The sequence below is a fragment of the Astatotilapia calliptera genome, chromosome 16, assembly GCF_964374335.1.
Source record: "Astatotilapia calliptera chromosome 16, fAstCal68.1, whole genome shotgun sequence".
NCBI classification, from domain to species: Eukaryota; Metazoa; Chordata; class Actinopteri; order Cichliformes; family Cichlidae; genus Astatotilapia; species Astatotilapia calliptera.
In genome coordinates this window covers 25,905,690-25,928,303 of record NC_137437.1, presented here as the reverse complement: position 1 = coordinate 25,928,303, position 22,614 = coordinate 25,905,690, and the positions used below count along the sequence as shown (strand labels likewise).

Genomic DNA, 22,614 nt, shown 5'->3' with positions numbered 1-22,614 from the left:
GCAGTGTGCAATAATGAAAAAGAAAACTGTCAATATGCAACTCTTGGTATACATGTTCCTGAGTATGTGTGTGTCAGCAGGTCCCCCCATTATAGGCATCTTACCAAGAAGTCAATATACAATTGGCTGCTTGAATACTGCTATAACAGCCAGTCTTACAGTGCTGTTGCTTGTCTATCTAGCTATGAAACATTAATGGATTCCCAGCTTAACCTCTTGTTGCCTGTCTCACCAGCTTCTTCTAGTTCTCTGTCTCTGTGTCTGCATTTGGCTTTGCATTTAGAGCTGGAGTTTTCTGCCAGCTCACCTTACACTAAAATTTAGCTGGCACACTTGGCCTTTCAATAGACTGCCATCAAGATACAGCAAAGATAATGGTATAGGATTAGTGCAGTTATGAAAGGCAGGAAAAAACGATGAGTGGAAGACAACCACAGAGGAAGACAATAAGAATAATATGAGAAAAACACTCTGAGAAACAAATAAGTAAAAGTTGTTTTGATTACTTTTAGGTTTAGGCTCAATTAAAAAGTACTGCTGCCAAAGTACAGTACTGAGTAAAAAAACACACACACACACATTTCTTGATATTTTGCTTCCACAAAACTAGACTTTTTTGAACAATTGTTCTTCAGGATTTCTAAAGGTACTTTTCATTCTTTTGCAGTCCTTACACCTGAACATCATCAGATCTTTGCATGGTGTGTAGTATGTCTTAAAAAAAGTAAGATAACTAGAGAAGTGAAGGACAAAAGACATGAATGGTAAATGGACTGGTTCTTATATAGCACTCTTCTACTCTCACTGAGCCCTCAAAGCGCTTTATACAACTTGTGCATTCACCCAATCATACCCCACTGGAATGGAGGAGCCTGGGATTGAACCACCAACCTTCTGGTGAGTAGGTGAAAAAATCTACAAATCTAAAAAAATCTGTCTACAGCAGGTGAACAGTATCAGAAAATCATGTCCTTTAGACCTGAAAGATGCATCTAGTGTTTCAGCTGAGCTAGAAATGGTCTCAGTGGAAGGCTGGCTGCCACGGAGCCATTCTTAGGGAAGGGAAATGGAAAAAAGACTGAAGCATGCCTAATTATGCAAGAGGTGGACTGAAACTCAAATCCAACAGGTCTTATGGAGTGATAAATCCAGATTTGAAGTTTCTGGTTCAAATTCTGGTCAGTATGTACAGCGGAGATCAGGTGAGAGGTACAGCAGTGAGTATGTGTTTATCCATCATGCATTACCATTTGGAAAGCATCTGATTGGTAACATCAGCAGAGAATGATCACATGCCAGTGCAGTAAAAGCATACCTAGTTAGAAAAAAGAGAATAATTCCTGAAGACAATACACGAAAGCTTACCTAAGAAAGTTCAGGCAGTGCTGAAGAATAAAGGTGTTCAACCAAATATACACTTTGAAGCTTTATTTTTGCCTTTAATAGTGAAGTTCCAAGTATGTTTGCACATGTTCCAATAAATTGCTGCAACTATTTCCCATTTTTCTGGCAAGATCAAAACTAGTTTCTGTGCTCAAATCATATCAGAACTATTATTAAAAAAAATCAATATCAGAATTCAGATTTACTTGTTTTTTTCTGAAAACTGTCTATTGGAGGTAAAAAATTACTTTGTTTTGGGCACTGACGTTTACTTAACCAACACACAGGTACACTTCTTACATATTACAGGAATACAACACTGAGCGTAGACTTATGAATGAAGAATGAAGGTCTAGTTAACTCAGGTTGTGATGCCTCACCTTACCTTCTGAACACACATTTTTATGGAATATGGACTTTAACCTCAAAGACATGGTTGTGCCAATGTCAAATAGCGACCCAGTTGCCTTCATGGTACGACTGCTGTTTTTATAGAAACTTCACTGTAGGCTTAACTTAGACTGAACTATTGACCTATTGCATGTGAGAAAATTTCCAGAGCTTTTCACAGATAGATAAGTCTATCTGTCTAAACTCCGGCTGTCTTACAGAAACCAGATATTCTATTTTCTCTCCTTGGTTGCTAGTATTTCCTGTATTTATGTATTCAGCTCCTGCATTCAGCCAGGCACTAATAATCTCCTCACTCTTCCCTCCCTCAATTTTCCCCTCTCTCTATTTGCATCTATCCTGTACCTCCTACTCTTTCTCTTTCTCTAACTCAGCTTCGCTGTATTCCTCACACGGTGAGGGTTAGCCCAAAAACCTGTCAGGATATGTTCCGTTGTCAGCGAGATGCCGAGTGGGAGCGCATTAGATATTGGCCTCAGTGTGTCCCTGACAAGAAACAAGCCAATTAAGGAATCCCCCAGCACTGCTTAAGCCCGGTTATGGCAGAGGTCCCTGAGATGAATACTGGTGTGCTAAATCATCATACCTTTTTTATATTAGAGCCTCCGTGGGGAGAAGTGGAGTGGTTCAGGATTATTTCCTTTTTTTCCTTGCAGAGCTGCCGGCCATCACTCAGCAGCACGCCTTAGAGAAGTTTATCTGAGCTATGAAGGACACTGACATACAGATTTTCTTCTGTCTTCTTCTCTCTGTTATTCAGTCTCACTCTCAAGGCTAATAGTATTAGGGATGGAAAAAGTGCTTTGAGATAAGCCTCAGGTCACGTAGTTGCAATCAATTACTGTGGTTAAATATTGCGATAAAGAGATTAAGGATTAGGACTGGGGGAAAGTAAAGCGGCTTGATATGATGTACAAATGCTTTCATGAGTCCGTAAGCATTTTAATGCGTTTAATGTGTTAGTCATTTTATTCATTCTATCCAACATGGCCAACTAACCCTCTGTGCCTCTGTGATTTCACTCTCTTTTCAGCTCTGTTTCTTCCTGATACCCTGTCGTGCAAGCCCCATATTTAGTTTTTTCAAAACTTTCACCAAAGCTGGAAGACCAAATGAAGCTAATTGAGACCAACAACGAGCACATTTCATTTGAGCCTTGATGGAGATGTCTGCTGTTATTCCTAATTTCGCATGCTGACTTGCTAGGGCCAAAAAGCTTTCTATTTCTACTTCTACTTCTATTTCTATTTTCTAATCATTTGCAGCACCCACAAAACTGATTGCAACAGTCACGACACATATATGGCAGTGGATGTGTTGTGCAATTAAAAGTTTTTAAACGTGCAGTAGCAAGAACAGTTTTAAAAGAAAAATACAACAAATATGAAAGTACGCCCTTATAGTCCTTGTGGGTTTGTTAAGGTGACGTCAGAGTGATGAGAAAGCTTAAACAGTAAAAAGTAACAGTCGGTATCCTACAGAAAGTGAATGATGAATGTTTTCTAAATGTATTAAGAATCAATATGTATTGAAAAAAGCAATGCTATCTCAGAACAGTAATGTGGGCTTCTGTCCAGTATACTACCACGAGGGTTAGCAAATAGATGTAAAGAAATGAAAATCTAAAATTATGCTTTTGCTACAATACCGACAGACTTTCCATCACTCTGGAGGACTCTGCACTGATACAAATGAATTTCATGGAAACTAATCTAGCCAACACTGTAACCACTACTTGACTAAGGCTAAACGTATCCTAAGCTTAGGCTAATCTGTCAGCCTACTGTAAAAGCCAATGATTGATCATATTGGGAACTGTTTGTTCCTATTACAAAAAGAGACTTTGAAAACTGATTTATGTGCCCGAAACATTACAAATACACACACAGTGTGCACACAGACACGCGAGACAAATGTGCTGTTCTGAGCCTTACGCCTGTGAGGTATTGAGGTTGCACAGTCTAATATTTGACTGAGCAGTGTTCCAGCAGCAGTAAACCAATGTGCCGCCATTGTACTCCCCACTTACATAACACTGTTTATACGCCCCCAGTAGATATGAGTTATTGGCTGCTTGGGATCTCTGACAATAGATAAAAATAGGATTACGCTCTCCCAGCATAATGGACAACTATCAGTCTCTGTATTGAAACCTGCCTTTTCTCAGTTAGCATTACAATGTCAATGTGTGAAAACAAAAGATAACATTAGGCATTCTTAATCCCTTAAAGCTCTTTTATGTAATTTAATAAATTAGCTGCTGCAATAACTGCTACAACGATCCCCCGACACGGTCACCCCCCCGCCCACCCCCCAACGCTGGGAAATGACTCGTGCATTTTTCAGCACTGTGTCTGCATACAGCTACAATATTCAGAATGGACAGATGCCAAATCAATCCTCTTTCCTTCTTCTGTCTCTTCCATTTTCCCCTTCTGATGCCCTGTTTTTCATCAATATAGAGCATTTCAAAACATACCCCCCCACCCCCCCAAAAAAGAAAAAAAAACCCCAAACAAACACTAGTTTATGTATGAACTTTAACTGGAGAAAAAAACATTTCAGAGTCAAAGTCCTTGAAAGACATGGCGTAGATCAATTTCCGCTCACTATGCACAACTCTGAGTGAAATCTTTAAGGGTGAATGTGTTTTTAATTCTGAGGATATTTCCACGTTCAAGCCATTAAAAAACATAACAACAGTCCTCCTTAGATGGTTTCCCATTATGGGCCAGCTGAAACAGGTCTATTAACTTTCGAAGCAGAGTAAGGATAAAATGATTAAAGGACACCTTGGCACTGAAAACTGAACCTGACCAACACGTATGATCATGTATGCGGTTGGTAAACATCTGTTCATAGATTTCCAGAGTGTTGTAGACACCTTGAATGTGACCCTGTAGGGAAATGACAGCTAGGGACTGAAAGAACCAACCACAATTAATTAACTGAAGTGTTGCACACTTTCCCTGTAATCTTCATTTTAATTAAAAGTATTCCCAGACAACTGTGATAATCAGACACAAATCTGTCCATAGTAAGGATTTGGTAGCCCAGTACTGCTGAGAAACCTACTGCACCTAATGACAACAAGAAGTGTTAAAAAGTATATGTGTGCTGTAAAGATTTCTATATATAGGTCACATTTTGCATTTGATTCCAAGGCAATAATTTTCATTTGAAGCTTGATTGTTTTAGGAAAACACATATCTTACATATATAAGATGTAAGATATGGAATTAAAATTAGGTTTCATTTTTTAAGGTATGTTTGAAATAAAAGCATACCTCCCAGCAAAAAAGATTTAACAGGACAGCTCGAGGCAGGAGATGTGAAGCAAAGACACGGAGTGAGGTCAGTTACATGCTGAGATGCACCTGGGTAGATAGGGAGGTAGTTATCCTCATTTGGAGCTGAAGTGGCTGTGAGTCAATTAAAGGTACATTAAATCTCTTCTCATTCAGGTACAGTATATATAACTGGGGTTACATATAGCAAGGATGTCATCCAAATGTTGCGACTGGATGCTCATATATCCATTAAGAAATAAGAAAAAAAACCCCAAAAAAAACAAAAAACAAAACTTGCTTGAGAATCATCACATTTTAAAGTTTTTCTTTTTCCAGTAATATTTTAATCCAGTAACAGTTATCTTTACACTTTTGGATATAATGCAAAGTGTCGACAAGTAATTCAGCATGAATTTTTGACGTTATGCAAAATGTAAAAAATGATATTGCCACAGCATTAAAATGCTTGCAAGCCCCTGGAGTGTACTCTACACAGCGACTCATCTTCCTCTTGTTACAGGAGTTGTTTAGAGGCTATTGATAAAAAAAAAAACAGATTCATACATATATATATATATATATATATATATATATATATATATATATATATATATATATATATATATATATATATTTCCACTTCCTGTTCAATTTCATATCATATACACAGCTATATTCTTTGCAAGTTCATCATTGGGGAATTATTTTAGGACAGAAACTACATATGAATTTATTTTAAGGTGTACTGGGCAGGACTGACTGACAGCAGTTTATGCCCAAAACTAGAACTAGTGTGCAACTCTGATAGGCAGCTACATGATGCGCTGCTGTATTGGCCTGATACCAAGCTGTGTCTAATATGGTGGAGATTGACTTGCTCTTGCTTGCTTCCAGGTAGTGTGGGGGATTTAAACTATTTTACCTCCCCAGATCTTCACACCTTCCCTCAGGCCTCTCACCTCATGCCTTAAATATTAATGGTAAATCGGAGGACAGAGGATGAGTGAGGAGGGGAGAGGACTGACAGCTCAATCATGAAGACAGTAGCCTCGCTCCCTCCTCCCTAACCCTCTGGGCGGCTGTCACCATAACCTACATGATGTAATCACCTCCATAACCCTGATATGGGCCACCAAGGGCCATGTGGGGAGAGACAGAAAGAGACGGGTGGGGGTGAAGTCGTGACACCATTTGATCACAATTACTTTCAAAGAATACATGTAATTATTTATTTCTATGGAGAAACTACATATTTTCAGGCAAGGACTTTTTTGGGTTTATTTTCTGCATTTATAATGTATCTCCTACAATCACAATGCCAATTAGTTACATTAGTAATAAAATCACATGGTTTTAGCCACAATGAAGCAAAGTGAACATCCATCCATCCATCCATCCAGTTCAGCGTAAGGATGCTAATGAGTGCTCTTATGGCATCAGTACCTATTCCTCTGAACGATACAGCAGATGTTTCCACACTCACATTATACCTTCACATCAGAGCTGACGTTTCTCTTTTTCAAAGTGTTTTCCACAAAGTGAATCTGATGCGATCCTACAAATGGATGGATTTTACACAAAGTCAAACTACTGCAACATCTCCCTTTGTGTAATCTTTAAATCTTTGTGTCAGGTTTTTTTTTTCTATACATTTTAATGACCTATCAGTACAGAAACTCAATCTTGCACTTGTGTCTTCAACCCAGCTGCAGTTGTAGTTGTAAAATGAGGCAGATTACAAAAATCAAGAGGTGCACAACCTAGGCAAACAGAGGCTCGTAAGAGTGGATGTATTTGATGTCAATGTTGTCATAAAACGGTTATTATTGGGGCCCAACAATCAAAGGCCATGGCCAACTCTGTGTATTTCACTATAATGGCCACAGATGGCTGTTAGTTTTCCACATCTATTATCTCTATATAAAACATCTCTGTACACGCTACATTTTAATGTATTTGAATAACAATAAATCAGGAAGAACATTTTAAATAATAATAATATCATTGGGATGTTTTGTGATATTTAACCATTTCTAACCTAAGTTTCCTCTAACATCCCAGCTGGCTTTCATTTGTAGGAAGTACAGACTGTCAGTCCACTGTTTGCCTCAGCTTCCAAATGTGTCCACACCTATTTATTCTGGAGGAGGCTGTAAAACTGCCTGTGTAAGGAGTCCGATATGGGTCGGTGAGTCAATAAAACTCACTTCTGACCACTGACGGTGATATTGAGGTGAGTTGTTGAGGATATCCTGAACTTTTGCTGTTGGTAAGTGCTGCTGCTTTTGCTACTGTTGGCTGGTGTTACTGAAACTTTCTTATAAGTGGATCCAAGGTCGTCAGACTCAGGCAATTAGAGAATAAACTCTCATGTGACATGAGAATATAATCAAAATGTTTACCAGAGGGAAAGTAAACAGCAAACTTTAGGATATATTGAAGTCTAAAGTTTGGTAGCATAACATTAATTTATAATTAGCTCCCTGGAAGTACAAATCTTAGATGGTCATACAGAGTTTAGAAGAACTAATTATTATTTTTAAAACTAGCTTATAATTGACTCTTTTCAATATTATTTTGTTTTACAGAAGTGATGAGCTTGCTTATAAACTGTAAAAACAGAAGTTCCGTTAACTCACACTTGAGTGTGTAGAAATAATGACAGTTTTTGCTATTTTGCCTCTGTACACCATGAATTTACAAACAGTCAAGATGTGCAGACAGTCAAGATATGATGGAAGTGTAGACTTGTAAATTCAATTCTGGGGTATTTAACAAAAGTTCAGTACTTAATTCTGAAATATATACTTTTTTTATACACCCATTTATAAAGACCCCCATAAAATGTTGTGGTCAAGGAGTGGTCAAATTAACAATCTGGTATAGTCGTAGAACTAAAGTGCAAGATGACGGATTTCCATGGTAAAGAAAAAATCCTTCACTACATCCAGTCAAGTCAAAAACACTCTCAAGGAGGTGGGGACCTCACTCTCAAAGTCTACAATCAAGAGACAATTTCTTGAATGTAAAAACACAGGGTTTGCAACAAGGTGCAAACCACTGGTTACACTCAAGAACCAATGAAATTAGACTAAATAAGACTAAATGAAAAACAAAATTAACTTAATCTATCATCTGTCAAATATAGTGGAGGGAATGGTACAGTATATACATGTGTGGCTGCCAGTGGAACGTGGTCAATAGTGTTTACTGATTGTGTGACTGCAGATAAAAGTAGCAGGATGAATTCTGAAGTGTACACAGGGCTACTCTCTTTGTTCAGATTCAGAAAAATGCTACACAGCTAATCAAACAGCGCTTTGCAGAGCAAATGGATAATGACCCAAAACATGCTGTAAAAAAAAGCCCAGGAGTTTCTCAAAGCAAAGAAGTGGCATCTTATACATTGGCTTAGTCTCTCACCTTATTTCAGCCCAATAGAGCATGTTTTTCAGCTACTCCAAAAAAAAAAACTGAGGGAACCACAAACAAGCAGCAACTGAAGGTGCAGGAAAGACCTGGCGCCATTTGGTGATGTCCACAGGTTCTATACTTCAGACACTGAATGCATGTATGAACAACAATTGCGGTTTAAAATGATGTTCTTTTTATTTGGTACATATAAAAATGGTAGTAATTACTTAGCAGTTTTATCTAATCTTATTTAAACTCCTTGAATTAAAGCTGAAAGTCTGCACTTCAATCACATATTGATTATCTTATTTTAAATACACTGTGACATTGTAAAGAGATCAATGTCCAAATACTTATGGACCTCACAGTTTTAGTGTAGCTTCTCCCTCTTTCCTGTATTTAGGTTCCACCACGAACTGGGTCGTGTCATAGTTAATTGGCATGAAGGAAAGACCGGGATATGAGCAAAGTGGTGGAAGTCAGGCAATTCCACTGCTATTCCTTATTGCTTGAAGACATTTTCAATCAGACTTTTAGGTATTGTGTCAGCACGGTGAGAGAAAGCTTTTGATGCAGTGTGAAGGTTTTGATCTGAAGATGTTCCAGTTTGTTGTCAGTGCATCTATATTTTATCAAGGCAATATACAGGAATTGTTTGACACTTGCTGCTTTTTCCAAAGTTCTGATTTTCAGGTGGACACGAAATTGCTGTTGGGCTTCAAGCATTTACTGTCTGAACAAAATTGGAAAATCCCTTTGGTGTAGCTGACAGACAAAAACACAAAATAGGGTACAGAGCAGTTATTGTTTCTATGCTGAGAGGCAACCTAAGTTTAAAAGAAAAGTTGAAAACTACATTCTTGGACTTTGAATAAGATGGCAAAATGAATCGTGAAAGAATGGAAAGAATTCTTAACATTTTAAGAATGTATATTTAATATGGAAAAAAAAGCATGTGTGAATTAAAGAATAATGTGGCCCAAACGTGACAGAAATGGTGTTTTGACAAACCATCCTACTTTGGCAAAATGTCCTACCCTAGGTAGTTTATGCACATTTCTGCTGTCACAGAGTAATTCCAGCATAAATTTAAGTAGGTATGACAGTTTGCCACTTAACGTTGCCCATCAGAGTATGCTTGTAGCTTATATTCTTAAAGGCAGAATGGTTTGCCACTTCAATTTACCCGTTAAATTATGGCTATAGGTAACATTCACAAAGGTAGCATGGTTTGACACTTAATTTCACCCGTCAGAGTATGTTTCTAGCTGTTATTAACAAAGGTAGGACAATTTGCCACTTAATTGTAGCCTCGAAAGTATGCTTCTAGCTCATATTCACAAAGGTAGGATGGTTCACCACTGAATTTTAGCTGTGAAAATATGCTTCTAGCTCAGATTAACAAAGGTAGAACAATTTGCCACTAAACTTTAGCTGTTAAAGTATGCTTGTAGGTCACATTCACAAAGGTAGGATGGTTTGGCACTTAATTTTACCCGTAAGAGTATTTTTCTAGCTAATATTCACAAAGGTAGGACGGTTTGCCACTTAATTTCGTATTGTGCGCAGAAACAATGAGTAGGATGGTTTGTCAGGTAGGATGGATTCCCAGAACACCGAGACAGGAATTAATCAGGAGTACGAAACTGAACACCATAGTAGGAGGTTTTAAACCTCACCTCTATTTTGTATTTTCTGTGAGGACAGAGTAATCTGAATACAAAACGAATCCACAAAAGGATCATTCTACCAATTTTGTCCTCTTTAAATCAATATAGTTGATCTCCTTGATGCAACAGTAGCTATTCCTTTTTTAACAAGACATTCTGGACAGTAATAATAAATGAAATAACATGGGACAGAGGTTCCCCTCTTACCCCATTTATTGGATATGTCTTCCATCCAAGCTCCCCAAGCACAGACGTTGTATCCAGCAACACAACTGAAATGAGAATAAGAGGAGGAAATACATACATTAGCCATCTGGGAACACATAAAAAGTTCTCTTTCACACTGTAAATTGAAAAATCTGTCAAAAACGTGTTCATCTAGACATTTTTCATATTAACGAAAATGAGTTTCTTGGATGAATATTTATGAGCACAGTTGCGTGTACAGTAGGAGCAACATTTTTGCCACTTGCAACACAATTTAAAGTTTGATGGATTGCAGTCAAATTGCAGTCAACAGGCCATTCCCTCCTCTGCTATCCATAGCTTTACTTCAATCTCACCCACAATATGCTCTCCTACTGGCGATGATCAAGACTTTTCATGAAATACTATAAGTGATGTATCAATCCTTCCTATGCTAGTAAAGTGTATGTTCCATTGTGCCAAACATCAGTCAAGACCCTGCTATGTTTTATTGCATATAAATTAAAGCAATGATATAAATCATGGCACAGCATAATAATATCATTGTCAGGTGACTTTAAACTTCCAAGTAGTGTTAAAAAATACTATTTTAGAGGGGAAAATATTGTCATCCTTGTCAATACTTTGTCATGCTCTCAAGGACAACAGATTTAATAATTCAGGAGGAAAGCACTTCTCCCGGTGACAAGTGATTTACACTGAAAAGAAAAAACTGTGTCTTCCAGAATTTGCCTTCAGTGAGATAGCAGCATAATAACACAAATTAAAAAAAAAAAAGTTTTCCCACACATGTGACAACAGTAGGGAACAGATTTTATACAAAGACCCTGATGCATTTTCAGAATCCATAAATATTACATGGAGCCCATCCAGTCACCTTGTCAAAAGTGCCAAATACACAGTATGTGTGACAGTCTCTTACAGTATGTCCCTATTAGGTGAGTATGCACTGCATGATTAAGTGGGTACAGGAAAAGAATTAGTACTCAAGGAGAGAATCAATGCTAACAGACAAAAACATCAACAATAACAACACTAGTCTCAACAGACTTATTCAAAACTGTTCCCTTGTCTCTTTTAACACTGGAAGTCCCAGGCTTCTACCTTTCTACCTTTAATAATGATCACAAGAAGCAAAAATTCAGCTTTAAATATTTCCTTCAAAAATCATTGACTTAGATCTTAAATGTTGCTTTTTCAAATAGCGCCATATCAGTACCGACACGATTTCTGACAAACCAAAGTGTAATTTCGACTTAAAGTTAAAGACTGAATTTTAAGTGTCAGTCAGTCATGACTGTCCATTTAGAGCTCTGTAAGTGGTCCTCGGGGGACTCATTATAGCAACACAGATCTTTATCAGTGACAATATTCCCTGAATAAATCTCCATTAACATCATTACTCTAGAATAGCTAGTTATTACAACCAAATGTACATCAAAGAAAGCCATTTCAGTGCTGTGATATTGTGATTACGACCATTTGCGAATTACAATGTGAAGGCAAAAGAAATGTGATATGTCCTCTGTTAACATCAGGGCAAACAGACAAGAAGAAGAGACATTTGCATCTGTTTCCCAGTCTTCACACAGTGCACTTCTGATGGAGCCTGGCTGACAGAGATTGTCCAAATATCTGCTGACTGGGATTCTCAGAGGGGTGGAATGGTACATACACTTTTGACATAATGTAAAACCACTTTTGGATCAAGAAATGCACATTTCACAGCATCCAAGACCCAAATCATTCAGGACAATATTTTTTTTTTAGCACTGACAGAGTTGACAAATACAAAAAAGGCAACAAATACAGTGAATTTGTGTAAGTAGTAGAATAGATTTAAAACAAAAGGAAAAAATCAAAATGAATAAAAAATAAATAACTAAAACAATCTTTGTGATGACCAGAATATCTGCAGAGCCCTCTGCAAATTGGCTCACATGTTTCCTCATCCATAAAGAGAGAACTTTAAGAGTAGAATCTCTGATTAGTCACCAGAAAATCCACATACATAGCTGGATTCAAAATGCAAAAGTCCAAGAGTTGTCAGCAAAAAGATTCAAATAAGACAACATGAAACAACAAAAATACTGGCAGTGGACACTGGTACCCCTCAGCCTCCTAGTAGTTGCATCTTTTGTATGCATTTCAAAATTGTATGTCACTGATTTGAAAGATTTTCAAAAAACTTCACCTCTGCCTACTGACCTTGAGGCTGAGGTCACTGAGAGTTTTAGTGGATACATCTATGGTGTAAATTTCAAAATCCTAGGTGACTTCCTTCTCAAGGTATTACATTCACAAACTTGGGTGTCCCTGTCGACTGCCCTCCCGACAGGGTGATGACAATACCCAATCAGAATTTTACAGTGAGGGGTAAGAAACATTCATTTAAGTGCTTCGTTCACTTCCTCAGTGTCAGGCTAAAGGTAGCAAAACCCTAAAACAGCCCATCTCGACTGTTATCAGACCACTGAATAACTCTTATTAGTTCTAATCAGTCCTACACGTGTTGCTATAGGCAACACATGTAGGCAACACATATCTTGTATGACCTTCCTGTTCCTGAGTGTAACCAGTGGTTTGCACCTTGCTGTAAACCCTTGGTAAGGTGTGGCTTGATTCCATATTTTGCCTCACTCCTGAAGAACCTGTCAACTTGGTTTGATGCTGTGGAGGGTTTTCTTAACCAAAGAAGAGTCCTGCAATCATCCACTAAAGGTGTCTTCTGTGGTCTTGTGGGCCTTTTGGTTTTGCAGATCGGATCAGTGCATTCATTCTTTTTAAGAATGTACTAGATTGCACGACTAAAGCTTTTGCTAGCTCTCTCATAGGATTATTTAACTATTTATTTTTCAGCTTAATGATGGCCTTCCTTGCTTGCACTAACATCTCTTTGGGCCTTATATTGAGAGTTCCACTGAAAAGCTACCAACTGTTTAACACTTGGATTCAACTCCAGGTCTTTTATCTGGGAAAAAGCCTCACCTGGCCATGAAATTGCTTCAAACTGGAGTTTAATATACCACAAGTTACACCACAAACCCCCCCTTAGTTTCTAATTAGATTTATGGAAACTCAACTCATTATATTGTCTGCTGTGAGATTTATATGCAATGTAATAAAAACATTACAATAAAATAATGAAACATTTTATCTTATCTTTTCTTGAGAGTTTAAATAAGTAGCGCCCTCTTTTTCTGTGGCCATCACTCTTCTTGTAAACTTCATTAGGAAAAATGAAAACAAAGTGAGTACCACATGATGTTTATACCGCTATAGTTCAAGAGTAAATGCAGAAAATGTACATTGATATATATAACTCTATTGATCCCCCCCCGGAAAAAAAGAAAGGACACCATACTGAGCCTTTCATCTTCAAATCCCATCTTCACTACACTACTGGCTGAGTTTAATATTTCTGCTAACGGGTGGTATTGGATTAGTTCCAGCATCTCTGTGTGTTTATTTCTGCCCACCAATGCCAGGTCTGTGCCATGTCAGTGTCAATGCCAGATTGGAGACTAGGTGTCTCTGCCAATGCTGTTAATGGACACCATTAGGCTACTGTGGGCAGGTAAGCAGCACAATCCCTCGAGAATAGCCTAATTACTGAGAGTTGGCTGCGTCGTTCACCGCAGTAAGGAGATTCACACCTCCCCTCACCATATATAAAGAATAGTTGATGTACATTACAGTAGGAGGCAGTGTGAATGTATTCGGCTGACAACATTGCACTGTTCGGTTCAAGCCTTGTGTTCCCACCTTTATAAGAAAAGTGTGGCACCATGAAATTTCTTCTTTATTTGTGAGCCAGACAAAGGATACTTAGAAATGAAACACCTCTGGAGTTCAGCTGACAGTAGAGGAGTTAAAGGTGTGACCTGCCAATAGCACCTAAGCTCAAAAACCATAATAAAAAAAAGTGCCTTCATTTCTCTGATGCTTTTTCGAACATATTCACTCATTTAAAGATTTACAGTAAAAAATGTATTGTGAAATTTAGCTAGAAAGTAGTTTGAGTAGTGTGTGTGCGCTTGTAATTGATGGTGTGCATATATTTTAGTATATGCTGTATATACTGAGCAATGTATCTTGGGTGCTAATCCAGCCCATCTTCTCTCCCTTTCTATAGCTCTCTTCATAGAGTTGTCTTTCTGAGAAGGACCCACAAATGCTGCCTGGAGCTGCAGGCCCTCTGGGACTTCCTCTGGTTAGATATAAATAGATCATGAGCTGGCCAACTCATAAATATATGGAGCTTCACTAGAATGATGACATCTCTTGTCTGGCCTACAGCCTTTGCAGGCAACACAAATACCCCAAAATAGCAGGAGCCCAAACAACAGACCCAAAGGTGGTCTATTTAAGTGCTACTTTATGCCAATTAGATATGGAAGCAGTATGAGTGTTCTGGCAAAAGTGATGAAAAGCGGTCTGCAGTTGTGTGCAATACTGTCTCTTTAAAGTATAGAATGTAAAGACACAAAAGGAGGCGTCTTTAACCTCCTAGGACTTGGCGTCCACATATGTGGACATCACACTTTGGGTTATTTAGACCAAAATACTCAATTTTGCTCTACATGGGCCTGATATCCACTTACGAGGACATTATACTGCTACTGTTCTATCCAATTTTTAAACAAACATGTGGCTCTTATTTTTCTTAAAAGCAAAAATAAGGTAAAAAAAAAAAATCTGTTAATTCTTTGTTTTTACATTCATCGGGCCCCAATATGCCCAAATATCAAAGAGAAATTAAAAATGCATGCTGTGGAAGAGTTTGGGTCTTAGGAGGTTAAGTGCACTTTTGGTAGAATAGAGGGCCTACATTAGACTCTTCTGGATTACAGAGGTGTCTGTCCTGTGAAAATCTAAAAGAGTTGTATGAATTCAAAACACAGTGCAGGTCTTCAAACATACATCCTTTGGTTGATTTGGCACACTAGGGTATTGAATAAAGTGTGATATTTAAGTAAAGTGTGATAGGAGACATATGTTTTGTAGTAACACTGTTTCCTATTATAATGAAAGCATCATCGTTTCTTATTATTAAAGTAGTGACGTAGTCTACAGACTAAATTAGCTCAAAAAGGAAAATAGGCCTTGATTCCAAATATTAATAGAACCTTTCGCTTTGCAAGCTTCATAGAAACACATTCTCGTAAACCCAAAGCCTCATAAACAATAACAACTGATGAACAAACACTAGAAAATTGATTTGGATGATGATTTCAGTCAGGATTGCATATTGTCCTCTAGTAGTGTAAACAAAGTGCTGCACTTGAAAGACATGACGAGATGATATGCTTTGAAATAGAAAACTATCCATAACAAAGGCAACCTGACAGGCATGACAGACTTTTCGGTGCATTTTCACAAACAAGACCAAACATTCAACAACATAATAAATGTCAGCAAAGCAAATCTTTGAAATGTGTTTCATTGGATCTGATAATAGCTCTAAGTGTATTTAAATGAGAGATTAGCGAAGGGAATACGTGCCAGTATTCAACACAGGTTGGATGCTGAAGGATCCCTCTTGAGCATAATGTGGTTATAGACACGTGTAAAGCAATAATGTCATAACAAGTGATTCCCATCAGTTATTTAATGCAAAACACCTGCACTGCCATCTCTGATCAGAGTGTAGGTAGTACTGACCAAAGATTTAAAAAGAGCAGACCTTTATTAATAAATTAATCATTAATTACCCTTTATGCCATGAAAAGAAGATCAATCCAAGTTTTATCTGAAAAAACTCACACCCTGGCCCACTCCCCATCATTCCCAGGATCTGTTAAAAGCAGAATATCAGTTCAAAACCTAAAGATTTGTAGCATAATAATCCCAAGTTATATGATAATAAAGGTCAGTGCATCATGCTGCAGTTAAATGGGCAAGTCAGTTTAACACTAAAACTAAGAATTCAGCATGATAAATTGTATCCTCTTCAATCAAGTTTAAAAACATACAAAAATAAGTAAATACACAATAACAAAAAAAAGATGTTAGAAATGGAAGACCTAAAGTTAAGAACTGGAAATTCAAAAAGTCTGTGTTTTTAACACTGTTAAAAAAACACTGTTTTTAACAGTGTTCAACACTGTGTAGATGACATAAAACAAGCTTTCATCTACATTTCTTAACAACCTTCCACAATATGGGCTTCAGGTTTCAGCATCACGTTCTGGAAATACAAAATGACTGATTCTGGAAATAAGCCATTTTCATACATGGAATATTTAATCTTGCTGACTTCATCAATTTGCTATAAAGTGATAAAATTCCCTTCACTGAGACATAGGTAATTTAGCATGGCATTCACGGCTACATTCAGATACACCCACAAAAGTGCCAAAGAGAGCAGAGCTATTTTGCAATTGTCATTTGAAAGAATAAAAAAAGAAAAACAAAGGGACAAAAACATACTTTTCAATGTATTCCATTTACACGTTTGAGTCTGTCTTGTATGTCTTTGCTGTTTCGCGCTGCAGTGTCTAAGAGAGCTGTAACCTGCTGCACTTGACAGAGATCTCTCGTCTGATTGGGAATTGAAGTGTCTAAATCTAACTGTGAAATTACAAATGATATAGGCTGGATAAAATCTTATGTACATCTTACTGCTGTTTGCATTCTCTGGTGAGCTGAGCCTCTGACAAAGATGCATGAGAAGCGCTCACGGTCATCATCTTGTGCACACCTATTCATCAATGTGGCTGCACACAATCTTATGCTGTGTTAAAATGATATTATATGATATGCATATTAGGTCCAACCTAGCATGATTGCTTTTGCAGCTTTTAAAGAAAAGCGCCTACTTTGTTCCTGCAGCAGAACCCAGAAAACAGTTGTTCATTCATTCTGTACAGGGAAGGCCTAATGGCCACAACAGTCTGAGAAGCAACACTGCTTAAAATATTTTGGACTGAGGTGTTTTTTTCTTGCTCATTCGTGACTTTGAAGAGTCATTTTCATCAGGGGTATGAAATGAATCTTGTTCACCAGGTGGACAAAAATGTGTCATTCCGTGCATGTCAATGATAATTATGTGAATACAGGAATGCTTTTGAAGAGGTCAAGCCCTGGGAAAATTAACAGTCTCCAGCCTGGAGCCATTTCAGTCTAGGGAGGAGAAATTTGTGGAAAGACCTTTTATTATACATAGTAGCAATTGTGTTCCACTTAACAATGATGGTACCTGTATATTCACGATAAATTAAGAAAAATCCTGGGAAATCTCTCTAACGGTCATTATATTTTGACTGATTGATGAAGACTGCATATACTGAAACTAATATCAAAATACACAATATTGCCCTTGCTTATCATATGTGCAAAAACACACACACCAGCCTGTTAGTTAAAGGTGCAGAGTTATGTTTTGTTGGGTGCTGGCTGATTGATTTTCTTGACAAAACACTGCTGATAAATATCTCCTTATTCTGATAATGGTGATAAAGGTGCTCCGCAGGAAGCAGCATTGAGAGCAAAAGCTTTAATCAGACATCACCACAAATCAATGCAAAGACTTGAATCATAATTTTCAAGTTTGTTTTTGTTTTTTTTGCTAGATCTTTTTGAGTATTGCAATGAATAACCATTAGAGTCTAAGCCAAGAGTTTTACACCATGCTTTGCTGAGCACTTTGTGTTTGTGTGAGATGCATTTAACCAGCTTAAAAAGACATTTGCATGTGGTCCTTTCATATTACAAGAAAGGATTGCTTTCCTGATTTTCATGCCTGTGATTTTTTGGAAAGAACCAAAAACAATCTGAACAATTTCACAAATGTGGAACAAAGACATCGTCATCTAATTTAGCTAGTATAAACTGATTTTCGGCTAAAGCAAAATGTTACAAGAGCTCAAGAAAGTGGTTAGTAAATAAGATTCGTAAAAGTTCAGTATAATAAATATTTCTTCTGATGAACTGACAAGGCAGGGAACGGTGGGAGAAAAACCAAAAATAGTATTATGGGCAGAGATTTATTGATGGGGAAAAAGTGCTACTTGGCAGTGAGTGAGTAGGGATTTGTTAATAACTCTCTGCAGTCCTAGTTGGATTCATGTAAGGAATACGATAGGTTGCTGTGAACAGAGGCAGAGCAAAAAGTGGCTGTTTTTATCGTTTTTCTAACAGATGAAGTCTGACCATTTTTTTCTATGAAATTCCAAATCTTTGTAGTTCTGTTTGTTGGTGTTCAAAAGCACGATCTACACTAACCCCCCCATGTAATTCGGTTGGATTTTGTCTCCTGCCAACAGAAAGGAAAAAACAAATAACAAAAAATTTGTTCATTTTTTTCCTTCGTTGTTATGCAGTGACTAGATTTTAGAACTGAATGTGAAAGTTGCTTATCCAGTAGTGGTTACCACATTGATTCATACTCTGTTCAGAAAGAACGCATAGCCCACACTCTATCATCCAAAAGCAGGTGAAATCACAGAGACACCATAGGTAGTCTTAATTTGACAAATACAGAAGCAATTATTTGAGAAACCCTTTGGCGTCTTACGAGACACTTTTCTTTGTCATCAGAGTTTCAGTTTTCCCATGCTGAGCTGCAACGCTCTGTGGCAGACAACGACTGCAATTGTGCCACCGAGGTCCCAGACCAGTCAATATGAGAGACTAAAGTACAGTGGAAGGCAGACATCAGTTCAATCATTCAATCTGTGGCAGAGAAAAACACACAGCGAGGCTGTTATGTAGCAGCTGTCTAGGAGAACAGGGAGTAGCATCGCTCTTATTGAACAGAGAGAACAATAAAATATAACCTGGGGGGCAGATCCCGCTGTATTTCGTGCCCAATCAATAAGACTATTTTAAACCTCACGGATGCAGTAGTTGTGTGTGCAGGTGCACGTGGAGCCATCGAGGAACGCACGCACACAGACACACAAGCATTTGACCACACTCTAACACAAGCATCTGTGTGAGTGTGGTCACTTATCACAAAGAAAGACAGGTGGGCAGAAAACTTATGCAAGAGCAAAAGAAGCATGCATGCAGGTGTGTTTGCCTGACGCAATTTCTCTTACATACACACGCGCTTACATTCAGCACTACATCTATATCCAAGTGCATTTACATATGCACTCTTTGACAGCTCAGACTCGAAACGTTTCTAAAATCTACTGCAACACTCGCCGCGCAAAAACTGACATGCACATACTCTACCAGACGCACACACGTTCTCCCACCTAATGATTAAATCCTTCTGCCGCTGTGTCTGTGCCGCTGTGTTTGCACGTGTACGTGTAATGTATAATGTGTAATTACAGCAGACCGACATGTCATTTCAGCAGCGGAATTTTATCATTTTTAAAATTTTGTCAGGTTCAGAAAAAAGCTCAACCCAGGAAATCCTTCGAACTCTAACAGCAACATAATAAACTTAAAGTCACAATCTGGATTATGCCACAGCTCTTGTCTGTGTAGAAGAACTGAAAAATAATAAAGATAGAAATGCGTAATCCGTGAAAACAAACGTAGAATGTGCATTTTATATTAGATATCTAAGTTTCTTTTTTTCTCCCCCCCCCCCTTTATTCCTTTCTTTTCGCCGTTTCCGGTGTCTTTTTTAAAGTAATATCGCTATGAAACTTCTCATTCTTAACTCACACGAATAGCTTTTTGCGGGACTTATGAGTTATGATTTGCTCGAACTAAGGATACCTGTCTAGTGGCTGAACTCGATTGTCCCATCGGGCTAATTTGCTGCCCTACAGTAGTGTAACGGCAATATGCGTCCGAAGACAGTAAGTGTGGTGGAAATTTTTAAAACCATTGGGAAAGAACTGAAAGATGATACAACTGTTGGAATTACGCGACACAAAGTCGGGAATGTTAGGAGCGAAGCGCATCGCCCTGTGGATGTGTCTTACCTTGGTTGCAGTTACAGAAACGAGTGAGGGCAGTTCCAAGAAAGAGTGAAACGAAGAAAAATCTGTTTCCAAAACTCATGTCTGCAACATCTATCACCGGCTATGTCTGGATATTTTTAGCCGAGAGGTAGCTGTAGCCAGATAAAAACACGTCACTGGAAGGTCCAGAAACACCGATCCGCTGCTCCTGGTCTTTACATTTGATCCCGATGGTAGAGAGCTGCCGGGTGACACAGCCGGAGATGGTCCATTCTTTACCTTGTGGCAGTAGCAGCTATGGCGCGGAACCGAGAGGTTTTGAATAAACTCAGCAAAATATCTAAAGTGAAATCAAATTTTCACACAAGGTGAGAAACACTTCCCACCTAACTACTTTGGAGATTTCCCATGCGCTTCATTCGCGGTTGATGCATTTATATTAACAAAAAAATCTCAAGTACAGATCAAAACGCAATGTGGTGCCTTTCTGTAGCGCACGGAGTCGTGACAGACTTTCACTCCTGCTTTTGGTACGGCAGTGTGCCGAGGGTTGCCAGCTCCAACTCGATCCGCTGCAGCAGCAAGATGGGAACGTTGAATAGAGAAATGATTTGGATGCAGCGGTAGAGCAGCTGAAGCGGGGGCTACAAGGAGACTGAGCGCATCTGTGCAGGATGCTCGGCACTAGAGGGGGTTAGCTGACAAGGCAATGGCGTGTGTGTGCGCGCGCTTGTGTGTCGACTCGTTTCAGTGCGGGCTTCCCAAAATTATTAGAATTATAGAACTTGAAATTACTAAACTATACTTTTGAACCTGCATGATGTGATTTTTGACCTAACAGCTGACACCTGGGTCAATTATATGAGTATCAGTTATTATGTAATATAAGGTTACCACGGCTCTAAAAGTCCTTGAACATGTACAACTTGTGGGAAACACTTTGAATGGACAATAAAACAACGAGTTAAATCCCATAAAAGTGAATAAATTAATTCAGCTTTGCTTTGATTTTTATAATTAAATGTCAGTGTATCTGTTCTCTGATATTCATATTCAGCTGACTGGTGTATTTTGCTCTTACATCCTTTGTCTTTGTTTTATATAATGAATTTGACACTATTTTATAAAGAAACACATTTATCCATAAAAATAATAGTAACAACAACAATAAAAATCTCTATAGTCTACTGCAAACTTTTAAGACTTTTAGTATAAGTGAAATATAGTTTTTTCAGTAGGTCTTCTGTTCAAATTCCATTAAATCAAGGAATGTGCAAGAAAAAATATATAGATGGTAGCTTTCATCCTAGCAGCATGCAGTGTCAGCCTGTGTTCAGTATGTCACTACAGCACTCTTTATCCCACAGGAAGTTAAGTTTTATCCATTTCAAGTGAAACAGTGAGCTGCTGTGCTTGCCAAGCCGCCAATGTCAGCCAAGATTAGGGAAGGTCTTCCTCTCATCTTCATGGACGTCTCATCGAGTGAGTAAGCAAACCCTCCCCAACCTGACCCGGTTAAACAAAGGAATGCTGGCTGCTGTGATGAGACCCAGTCAATCAGGACACGAGAACAGCTTCCTGTCAGCACAGAGGAGGTAAATACATCAACATCACAATCCGTCACCACCACTTAGCTCCCAGCCAATCATTAAACAACATAGAGAAGCTGCCAACTGACTACTGACTTTGTGCAATGCAACATGCAAACAGATTTAAGGACGGAGGGCTGTAGAGTAGAATATATTGACCACTGTAGCCTTTTTGTGTACTGTAGCCTTTCCAGGAATGGATCAAGCAATTAATGCCATATTGCAGATGTATTGCAACTATAAAATGATGGACTCATGTTGTGGGGGGAAAAAAATCATAGCCATAGAAATTGTAGATTGGAGGTATCAGTATATGTAATGTATGACTGTTAATAATTGGAACACAGAAACAAATATTCCACCACACTAAAACCAGCCATTTAACCTCCTAGGACCTGGTGTCCACATATTCGGACATCACATTTTGGGTTGTCTAGACCAAAATACTAAATTTTGCTTTACAAGGGCCTGATATCCACTTATGAGGACATTATATTGCCACTGTTCTATCAAAATTTAAAATGAATGTCCTCTTATGTGGATCTCATTTTTTCTCAGAATCAAAAATCAGGTAAAAAAAAAAAAAAAAAAATCAGGTAATTCTTTGTTTTCACATTCACCAGGTCCCAATCAGCCCAAATAGCAAAGACAATTTAAAAATGCATGCCACGAAGGAGTTAGGGTCTTAGAAGGTTAAATCAAATATTCAACAACATTTAATCCCAAGAGCATTTTATAAATTGCTTAACATTTTCCTGAAATATTTTGTTTGTTTGTTTGG

The 22,614-nt window shown here is 38.1% G+C and overlaps 1 protein-coding gene across 1 annotated transcript in view; it reads right to left on the bottom strand.

Annotated features, from left to right (window-relative positions):
- The window catches only part of LOC113008222 (ephrin type-A receptor 6-like), a 182,410-nt gene extending 161,495 nt beyond the window's left edge, over window positions 1-20,915 (bottom strand). Inside the window, exons 1-2 of the mRNA XM_080290340.1 lie at window positions 20,266-20,915; window positions 10,376-10,440 (exon numbers count right to left, since the gene is read on the bottom strand). Of these exons, the coding sequence (XP_080146466.1) occupies window positions 10,376-10,440; window positions 20,266-20,344 (144 nt within the window). The 5' untranslated portion in view covers window positions 20,345-20,915. The remainder of the gene's footprint in view (window positions 1-10,375; window positions 10,441-20,265) is intronic.
- Window positions 20,916-22,614: the final 1,699 nt, after the last annotated feature.